Raw genomic sequence first — 10000 nt, forward strand, 5'->3', positions numbered from 1 at the left:
AAGGTTCTCTCAGTTGAAACGTTTGAGGAGACAGGTGAGATAAACTTTCTGACGTAATAAAATGAAACGCCAACCACTCCAGTATAGATTGGAAAGATTATTGCTCGGCAAGCAATACCATACAACCATTGGAAACTATTTTTATTGATCTTATTGTCTCCATATGCAAAAAAGGTGAAAGCGTTTCAATTGAGACTAGACCTTCTTACAAAGGGTTAAAATAAACGACGAGAAAAAGAGAAGCTGCAGTGGGAGGTGGAAGGAGCCACTCAACGCGAGAGCGGCCTCTATGCAAACAAACCATGCATCCCACAATCATTGTCCGAAGTAATTGCAAAATTGAGCCATGGGAGGAGCCATGTCTCAACAGGGGGGGGGGGGGGTTTATCAGTATAGAACAACAAACAATGCATGTTCCCAGAGGTCACCAAACCTACTTTTAAAAAACATTTGCAGAAACTGTCTCACCTGCTCTAGACACAACTCTCAAGGCAATAAACGACACAAGCGAGTAACAAGGCAGACATGGACATATCCCTTCGACGTTCTGAATATGGATTTCATCGAGCTGAACCAAGGTGGCATATACAGGTACTGTCTGGCGTTCATTAACCAAGTGGGTTGAGATATGTCCATCCAAGAAAGCAGACGCCACGGCAGTCGCATAAGCCATATGCAAAAGGCTCATTCCAAGCCATGGAATACCACGAGTCATTTGAAGTGATTGTGGTGCTCGCTTCGTGAGCCGCGTGATCCAAGCTATGGGACGGCATCTTGCTATCAACCAAGTTGGCCAACACCGTCAAAGCTGATGAACGAGTGTCGGAGCTCACGACCAGGATCCAGTGTGGGGCTTGGATGTGCCCCTCAAACACAAACACTGGTCAGTCTCCTCCAAAATTCTAATGACTCTGTTCCTCTGGGTGCGTGTGGCAAGGAACGCCCTGCGTCTGGAGACCATTTACTGCAGGTTCCGGGCCTGTGTCAGCGCATCAGTCCGGCTGCGGCAAGACCGAGAGGCCCAGATAGCCGCCACGGCCCAGGTGATTTTCCAGGGCCGCCCTGCTCTTGCCGGAGTGGCCACCCAGCGGGGAGGTGTGTGTGCCATTGTGGGACACTTGTGCTGCGCCTTCATCCCTGTCGACGCGTCCTGCTCGGCCCATGATGCCCTGCAGGCTATAGGGAACATGCAGAGCGCTGTGACTGGAGATCCACTTCCATCCACTTCCATAAGGGGGGTGGTTTGACTGGTTCCTCTCAGGCTCATGAACACACACTTTTTAAATCCCTAATACTATTTGTAACTGTTATTGATCTTGTGCTTGTTATCCTAACCTGTTTTTTACCCTGCTTCTCAGCTTTGAACAAACGTACCATTAATTCCATTGTCGAACTACCATGATTGAAGTGATTTGTGAAGAATTTCATTTAAAATTAGCGTCGTGATGAATGAAGTTTTGATATTTTTATAGTCACAAAGGAGGGAATATTGGGGTAGACCTGCCAACTGGTTTAATAATTGTTTGTTCATGTCCAGCCAATGTGGCCCAACTGGTTTTACAATTGTTTGTTAGGACAGTGGAATGTAGGAAAAGCCAACGAGCTGGCCTTGCAATTGTTTGTTCGCACTACGAATTGTAATTAGCTAACTAGCTGGCCTTGCAGTTGTTTCCTTGTATTGTGGAATATGGCCAACTCACTTTGGAACTGTTTGTTCGAAACGCGCAATATAAGATAGGCTGCGGCAGTTTGTGTGTGCTATAAAAATATCCTGTTTGCATACAAGTTAAACCTGCTAATGTCTAACCATATCAGCCCAAAGTTTTGTTTACATAAGTTCTGTCCTACATCACTGTCTTAGAAATATTACCCTATAGTTCCTATAAAAAGACTGAGCTCTGTTCATTCAGAGAGAATTGCGAGGAAGGCAGACTGTGAGAGCTTCACAGCTGTCGGAGCATTCTCCAACCATCCTGCAGTCCGGTAATAATGCTATTTCCTATTTAAATTGATCTCACTCGTTCTTAACCTGCTCCTGAAGTTGTATTTTCAGACCTATCACAACCTCCTTCCCTCAGTTAGAGCAGAGTAAGATGGGTCATAACAGGGTCTACCAACATAACAATGAACCAAAGCATACAGTCAGGAAAACCAAGGGGTGCCTTCATGGGAAGCATATCAAAGTTACTGCGAATAATAATACATAGACCCAATAATTAAACTCGGGCTCTTTTCAAACATAACTGTATTTTCACATAGAACAGCGTGGAAAAAAATATTTCCGGTAATAATTGATTACAATTCATCCTTCCCATTCTGAAAGCCTGGAATTCTTTTTCTATCCCTTTTAACTGCATCATTGAATTTATCTTTGTTTAACTGTCCCACTTTAGATTTTCTTTCTATGTCAATTGGTTTTATCTTCTTTGTCTTGATCTTAGCTATTTGTGGTATGTTGTACGTGTTAGCCTCTCCATCTAACTTCCTCTTGTCGGTCAGTTCATCTTTTGGGTCAAAGTCGGGCAAAAAGGGGGTGGAGAGACTCTGCAGCAAATGCTGAACTTGCTTTCTTGCCTAGAAAGCAATGGAAAATATGAACGTGTAAAGAATGTAGAGTGACCTACAGTTTATACAGAGATGGTTTGTACCTTTTCCTCATGAACTGGATTCAAGGTGAACCACAGTACAACAGCACACCTTTGTCCTTTTCTGACATCTTTCACACCATGTAGGTTTTCTTTTCTTGTTCCAAATCCAACCACACGGCCACACTGTGGACGCACCACAGCCTAGAGAAATCAGTCATGACAAATGGATACCAGCACATCTGGAAATTAAAATATTAAGTCAGGCCAAAAGGGATGTAATACCGTGACTGCTTTAGCATCTAGTTCTGTGAAAAAAAAATCTCCTCCTTCAAAATCATCATTCAGGTACAGTATTGCACTGTAAAGACAAAAGGGACATGAGGATGAATTTAAAACACAAGCATTGGCTTACAGCGCATCAGGAATATGACAACCTACTGTGAAAATTACCTGTAATCCTGATGTGTGTATGCTAGTGGGTCCTTTAAACACTCATTGAGCTCTGAAACCAGCAGACAGTTGTCATCACTAGCCGAGTGGTGGTGTGTTTTTGGTGTTTCATTTTTCTCTGATTAACAAAAAGAACAGCTGTGTGTGTTACTGCTTGCCAATGTAACCTCATTTTTGATCATACAAATGAATCCAAACAGTGTAAAAGTGAGGTACAGTATTATCCCCTATAAACTTGCCAAAGGCTATTTGGAGATGGCTGGCTTTTGTAAAAGAAGGTAGATTATTTCCCATGAGAAGGGGTATATAAATTCACCTTCTTTGGCTCCTGGTAGAATGGGCACTCGAGCGCCATCTGGCAGACAAAGATAGGTTTTACGTCTCCCATTATTCCGGCTGCGGAGGGCAATTTTCTCATCAAATCAAAAGCCTTTATTGTCATCATACACCACTGCGTATAACAAAATTGGTGGTGCTACTCCACAAAGTGCCTTTTCCCAGTAAAAACAGGTAAACAAGGTAAATTCTAAAACGGGTCGGGAACCTTTTTGACAAAGAGAGCCACAAACAATTCATCTTTTCCAATGTCATTCCTTGTGAGCCATACTATGAATTGAAAAGTCAAAATACATACATGTAAACGAATTTCACCACTTCTAAAGTGAAAAAAAAGAATATTTTTAAAAAGATTGTTCTGCTGTTGCCAATCAATGAGGATGTATTCTAGAAGAGTCTACAGTAAAAAAAATAAGGTTAAAGCAGTTCTAAATGTAGTATCTCAGTTCTGCGGTTTCTATATTTTAGCTCGCAGGTTAGCAAAGAGCCAGATGCACTCATCAAAAGAGCCACATCAGCTATAGGTTGCCTACCCCTGTTTTAAAATATTGCACAATCTAAGGTATTGCACAGGATGCTCTCCACAGTGGCTCTATGGAAGGTTACCATAAGCTTACTGTCCAAGTTATTCCTCCTGAGTACATCTTTGAGTCATTTCTGGGCCTTCACCATGCTGTGGTGTTGGTAGACTAGGAGAGGTTGACCGTGATGAGGACCCCCAGGAATTGGAAGGACTTGACCCTGTCTACGCATAGTCCATTTATGAGCAGTGATCTGTGATGCGTTTGCGAAAGTCCAGGATTATTTCATTCATTTTAGTGGTGTTTAGTGTGAGATTGTTCACCAAACATCACGAAGACAGTTTGTTGACCTCATCCCCCCTGATATGAGTCAGACCACAGTGGTTTAATTGGCATTTTTTTGATGGAGTTAGAGTGGTGGGTACAGTTGTATGTGTACAGGGAGTATAGAAGAGGACTCGGTAAGCAGCCTAGAGGGGAGCCAGTGCCCAGTGTAATGGAGGGAGAGAGGTGTCCAACAGGGGGGAGAGAGAGGAGAGAGGTGTCCAACAGGGGGGAGAGAGAGGAGAGAAGTGTCCAACAGGGGGGAGAGAGAGGAGAGAGGTGTCCAACAGGGGGGAGAGAGAGGAGAGAGGTGTCCAACAGGGGGGAGAGGGGGGAGAGAGAGGTGTCCAACAGGGGGGAGAGGGGGGAGAGAGAGGTGTCCAACAGGGGGGAGAGGGGGGAGAGAGAGGTGTCCAACAGGGGGGAGAGGGGGGAGAGAGAGAGGTGTCCAACAGGGGGGGGGAGAGGGGGAGAGAGAGAGGTGTCCAACAGGGGGGAGAGGGGGGGGGAGAGAGAGGTGTCCAACAGGGGGGAGAGGGGGGAGAGAGAGAGGTGTCCAACAGGGGGGAGAGGGGGGAGAGAGAGAGGTGTCCAACAGGGGGGAGAGGGGGGAGAGAGAGAGGTGTCCAACAGGGAGGAGAGGGGGGAGAGAGAGAGGTGTCCAACAGGGGGGAGAGGGGGGAGAGGGGGGGAGAGAGAGAGGTGTCCAACAGGGGGGAGCGCCATCTGGCAGACAAAGATAGGTTTTACGTCTCCCATTATTCCGGCTGCGGAGGGCAATTTTCTCATCAAATCAAAAGCCTTTATTGTCATCATACACCACTGCGTATAACAAAATTGGTGGTGCTACTCCACAAAGTGCCTTTTCCCAGTAAAAACAGGTAAACAAGGTAAATTCTAAAACGGGTCGGGAACCTTTTTGACAAAGAGAGCCACAAACAATTCATCTTTTCCAATGTCATTCCTTGTGAGCCATACTATGAATTGAAAAGTCAAAATACATACATGTAAACGAATTTCACCACTTCTAAAGTGAAAAAAAAGAATATTTTTAAAAAGATTGTTCTGCTGTTGCCAATCAATGAGGATGTATTCTAGAAGAGTCTACAGTAAAAAAAATAAGGTTAAAGCAGTTCTAAATGTAGTATCTCAGTTCTGCGGTTTCTATATTTTAGCTCGCAGGTTAGCAAAGAGCCAGATGCACTCATCAAAAGAGCCACATCAGCTATAGGTTGCCTACCCCTGTTTTAAAATATTGCACAATCTAAGGTATTGCACAGGATGCTCTCCACAGTGGCTCTATGGAAGGTTACCATAAGCTTACTGTCCAAGTTATTCCTCCTGAGTACATCTTTGAGTCATTTCTGGGCCTTCACCATGCTGTGGTGTTGGTAGACTAGGAGAGGTTGACCGTGATGAGGACCCCCAGGAATTGGAAGGACTTGACCCTGTCTACGCATAGTCCATTTATGAGCAGTGATCTGTGATGCGTTTGCGAAAGTCCAGGATTATTTCATTCATTTTAGTGGTGTTTAGTGTGAGATTGTTCACCAAACATCACGAAGACAGTTTGTTGACCTCATCCCCCCTGATATGAGTCAGACCACAGTGGTTTAATTGGCATTTTTTTGATGGAGTTAGAGTGGTGGGTACAGTTGTATGTGTACAGGGAGTATAGAAGAGGACTCGGTAAGCAGCCTAGAGGGGAGCCAGTGCCCAGTGTAATGGAGGGAGAGAGGTGTCCAACAGGGGGGAGAGAGAGGAGAGAGGTGTCCAACAGGGGGGAGAGAGAGGAGAGAAGTGTCCAACAGGGGGGAGAGAGAGGAGAGAGGTGTCCAACAGGGGGGAGAGAGAGGAGAGAGGTGTCCAACAGGGGGGAGAGGGGGGAGAGAGAGGTGTCCAACAGGGGGGAGAGGGGGGAGAGAGAGGTGTCCAACAGGGGGGAGAGGGGGGAGAGAGAGGTGTCCAACAGGGGGGAGAGGGGGGAGAGAGAGAGGTGTCCAACAGGGGGGAGAGGGGGGAGAGAGAGAGGTGTCCAACAGGGGGGAGAGGGGGGGGGAGAGAGAGGTGTCCAACAGGGGGGAGAGGGGGGAGAGAGAGAGGTGTCCAACAGGGGGGAGAGGGGGGAGAGAGAGAGGTGTCCAACAGGGGGGAGAGGGGGGAGAGAGAGAGGTGTCCAACAGGGAGGAGAGGGGGGAGAGAGAGAGGTGTCCAACAGGGGGGAGAGGGGGGAGAGGGGGGGGAGAGAGAGAGGTGTCCAACAGGGGGGAGAGGGGGGAGAGAGAGAGGTGTCCAACAGGGGGGAGAGGGGGGAGAGAGAGAGGTGTCCAACAGGGGGGAGAGGGGGGAGAGAGAGAGGTGTCCAACAGGGGGGAGAGGGGGGAGAGAGAGAGGTGTCCAACAGGGGGGAGAGGGGGGAGAGAGAGAGGTGTCCAACAGGGGGGAGAGGGGGGAGAGAGAGAGGTGTCCAACAGGGGGGAGAGGGGGGAGAGAGAGAGGTGTCCAACAGGGGGGAGAGGGGGGAGAGAGAGAGGTGTCCAACAGGGGGGAGAGGGGGGAGAGAGAGAGGTGTCCAACAGGGGGGAGAGGGGGGAGAGAGAGAGGTGTCCAACAGGGGGGAGAGGGGGGAGAGAGAGAGGTGTCCAACAGGGGGGAGAGGGGGGAGAGAGAGAGGTGTCCAACAGGGGGGAGAGGGGGGAGAGAGAGAGGTGTCCAACAGGGGGGAGAGGGGGGAGAGAGAGAGGTGTCCAACAGGGGGGAGAGGGGGGAGAGAGAGAGGTGTCCAACAGGGGGGAGAGGGGGGAGAGAGAGAGGTGTCCAACAGGGGGGAGAGGGGGGAGAGAGAGAGGTGTCCAACAGGGGGGAGAGGGGGGAGAGAGAGAGGTGTCCAACAGGGGGGAGAGGGGGGAGAGAGAGAGGTGTCCAACAGGGGGGAGAGGGGGGAGAGAGAGAGGTGTCCAACAGGGGGGAGAGGGGGGAGAGAGAGAGGTGTCCAACAGGGGGGAGAGGGGGGAGAGAGAGAGGTGTCCAACAGGGGGGAGAGGGGGGAGAGAGAGAGGTGTCCAACAGGGGGGAGAGGGGGGAGAGAGAGAGGTGTCCAACAGGGGGGAGAGGGGGGGAGAGAGAGAGGTGTCCAACAGGGGGGAGAGGGGGGGAGAGAGAGAGGTGTCCAACAGGGGGGAGAGGGGGGAGAGAGAGAGGTGTCCAACAGGGGGGAGAGGGGGGAGAGAGAGAGGTGTCCAACAGGGGGGAGAGGGGGGAGAGAGAGAGGTGTCCAACAGGGGGAGAGAGAGAGGGGGAGAGAGAGAGGTGTCCAACAGGGGGGAGAGAGAGAGGTGTCCAACAGGGGGGAGAGGGGGGAGAGAGAGAGGTGTCCAACAGGGGGGAGAGGGGGGAGAGAGAGAGGTGTCCAACAGGGGGGAGAGGGGGGAGAGAGAGAGGTGTCCAACAGGGGGGAGAGGGGGGAGAGAGAGAGGTGTCCAACAGGGGGGAGAGGGGGGGAGAGAGAGAGGTGTCCAACAGGGGGGAGAGGGGGGAGAGAGAGAGAGGTGTCCAACAGGGGGGAGAGGGGGGAGAGAGAGAGAGGTGTCCAACAGGGGGGAGAGGGGGGAGAGAGAGAGAGGTGTCCAACAGGGGGGAGAGGGGGGAGAGAGAGAGAGGTGTCCAACAGGGGGGAGAGGGGGGAGAGAGAGAGAGGTGTCCAACAGGGGGGAGAGGGGGGAGAGAGAGAGAGGTGTCCAACAGGGGGGAGAGGGGGGAGAGAGAGAGGTGTCCAACAGGGGGGAGAGGGGGGAGAGAGAGAGAGAGGTGTCCAACAGGGGGGAGAGGGGGGAGAGAGAGAGAGGTGTCCAACAGGGGGGAGAGGGGGGAGAGAGAGAGAGGTGTCCAACAGGGGGGAGAGGGGGGAGAGAGAGAGAGGTGTCCAACAGGGGGGAGAGGGGGGAGAGAGAGAGAGGTGTCCAACAGGGGGGAGAGGGGGGAGAGAGAGAGGTGTCCAACAGGGGGGAGAGGGGGGAGAGAGAGAGGTGTCCAACAGGGGGGAGAGGGGGGAGAGAGAGAGGTGTCCAACAGGGGGGAGAGGGGGGAGAGAGAGAGGTGTCCAACAGGGGGGAGAGGGGGGAGAGAGAGAGGTGTCCAACAGGGGGGAGAGGGGGGAGAGAGAGAGGTGTCCAACAGGGGGGAGAGGGGGGAGAGAGAGAGGTGTCCAACAGGGGGGAGAGGGGGGAGAGAGAGAGAGGTGTCCAACAGGGGGGAGAGGGGGGAGAGAGAGAGGTGTCCAACAGGGGGGAGAGGGGGGAGAGAGAGAGGTGTCCAACAGGGGGGAGAGGGGGGAGAGAGAGAGAGGTGTCCAACAGGGGGGAGAGGGGGGAGAGAGAGAGAGGTGTCCAACAGGGGGGAGAGGGGGGAGAGAGAGAGAGGTGTCCAACAGGGGGGAGAGGGGGGAGAGAGAGAGAGGTGTCCAACAGGGGGGAGAGGGGGGAGAGAGAGAGAGGTGTCCAACAGGGGGGAGAGGGGGGAGAGAGAGAGAGGTGTCCAACAGGGGGGAGAGGGGGGAGAGAGAGAGAGGTGTCCAACAGGGGGGAGAGGGGGGAGAGAGAGAGAGGTGTCCAACAGGGGGGAGAGGGGGGAGAGAGAGAGAGGTGTCCAACAGGGGGGAGAGGGGGGAGAGAGAGAGAGGTGTCCAACAGGGGGGAGAGGGGGGAGAGAGAGAGAGGTGTCCAACAGGGGGGAGAGGGGGGAGAGAGAGAGAGGTGTCCAACAGGGGGGAGAGGGGGGAGAGAGAGAGGTGTCCAACAGGGGGGAGAGGGGGGAGAGAGAGAGGTGTCCAACAGGGGGGAGAGGGGGGAGAGAGAGAGGTGTCCAACAGGGGGGAGAGGGGGGAGAGAGAGAGGTGTCCAACAGGGGGGAGAGGGGGGAGAGAGAGAGAGGTGTCCAACAGGGGGGAGAGGGGGGAGAGAGAGAGAGGTGTCCAACAGGGGGGAGAGGGGGGAGAGAGAGAGAGGTGTCCAACAGGGGGGAGAGGGGGAGAGAGAGAGAGGTGTCCAACAGGGGGGAGAGGGGGGAGAGAGAGAGGTGTCCAACAGGGGGGAGAGGGGGGAGAGAGAGAGGTGTCCAACAGGGGGGAGAGGGGGGAGAGAGAGAGGTGTCCAACAGGGGGGAGAGGGGGGAGAGAGAGAGGTGTCCAACAGGGGGGAGAGGGGGGAGAGAGAGAGGTGTCCAACAGGGGGGAGAGGGGGGAGAGAGAGAGGTGTCCAACAGGGGGGAGAGGGGGGAGAGAGAGAGGTGTCCAACAGGGGGGAGAGGGGGGAGAGAGAGAGGTGTCCAACAGGGGGGAGAGGGGGGAGAGAGAGAGGTGTCCAACAGGGGGGAGAGGGGGGAGAGAGAGAGGTGTCCAACAGGGGGGAGAGGGGGGAGAGAGAGAGGTGTCCAACAGGGGGGAGAGGGGGGAGAGAGAGAGGTGTCCAACAGGGGGGAGAGGGGGGAGAGAGAGAGGTGTCCAACAGGGGGGAGAGGGGGGAGAGAGAGAGGTGTCCAACAGGGGGGAGAGGGGGGAGAGAGAGAGGTGTCCAACAGGGGGGAGAGGGGGGAGAGAGAGAGGTGTCCAACAGGGGGGAGAGGGGGGAGAGAGAGAGGTGTCCAACAGGGGGGAGAGGGGGGAGAGAGAGAGGTGTCCAACAGGGGGGAGAGGGGGGAGAGAGAGAGGTGTCCAACAGGGGGGAGAGGGGGGAGAGAGAGAGGTGTCCAACAGGGGGGAGAGGGGGGAGAGAGAGAGGTGTCCAA

General features: G+C 53.0%; 1 protein-coding gene across 3 annotated transcripts in view; it reads right to left on the minus strand.

Annotated features, from left to right (window-relative positions):
* Positions 1–126: 126 nt before the first annotated feature.
* p3h1 (prolyl 3-hydroxylase 1) overlaps positions 127–10000 on the minus strand; it is a 63247-nt gene continuing 53373 nt past the window's right edge. For 2 of the 3 annotated variants that reach the window (XM_077711741.1, XM_077711739.1), the window contains 5 exons: positions 3355–3393; positions 3039–3156; positions 2871–2946; positions 2649–2789; positions 127–2574 (listed from right to left, as the gene is read on the minus strand). In XM_077711741.1, the coding sequence (XP_077567867.1) occupies positions 2296–2574; positions 2649–2789; positions 2871–2946; positions 3039–3156; positions 3355–3393 (653 nt within the window). In that variant the 3' untranslated portion in view covers positions 127–2295. The remainder of the gene's footprint in view (positions 2575–2648; positions 2790–2870; positions 2947–3038; positions 3157–3354; positions 3394–10000) is intronic. The other variant, XM_077711740.1, reaches the window with a different exon arrangement.

This window comes from Stigmatopora nigra, unplaced genomic scaffold, assembly GCF_051989575.1.
Source record: "Stigmatopora nigra isolate UIUO_SnigA unplaced genomic scaffold, RoL_Snig_1.1 HiC_scaffold_29, whole genome shotgun sequence".
NCBI classification, from domain to species: Eukaryota; Metazoa; Chordata; class Actinopteri; order Syngnathiformes; family Syngnathidae; genus Stigmatopora; species Stigmatopora nigra.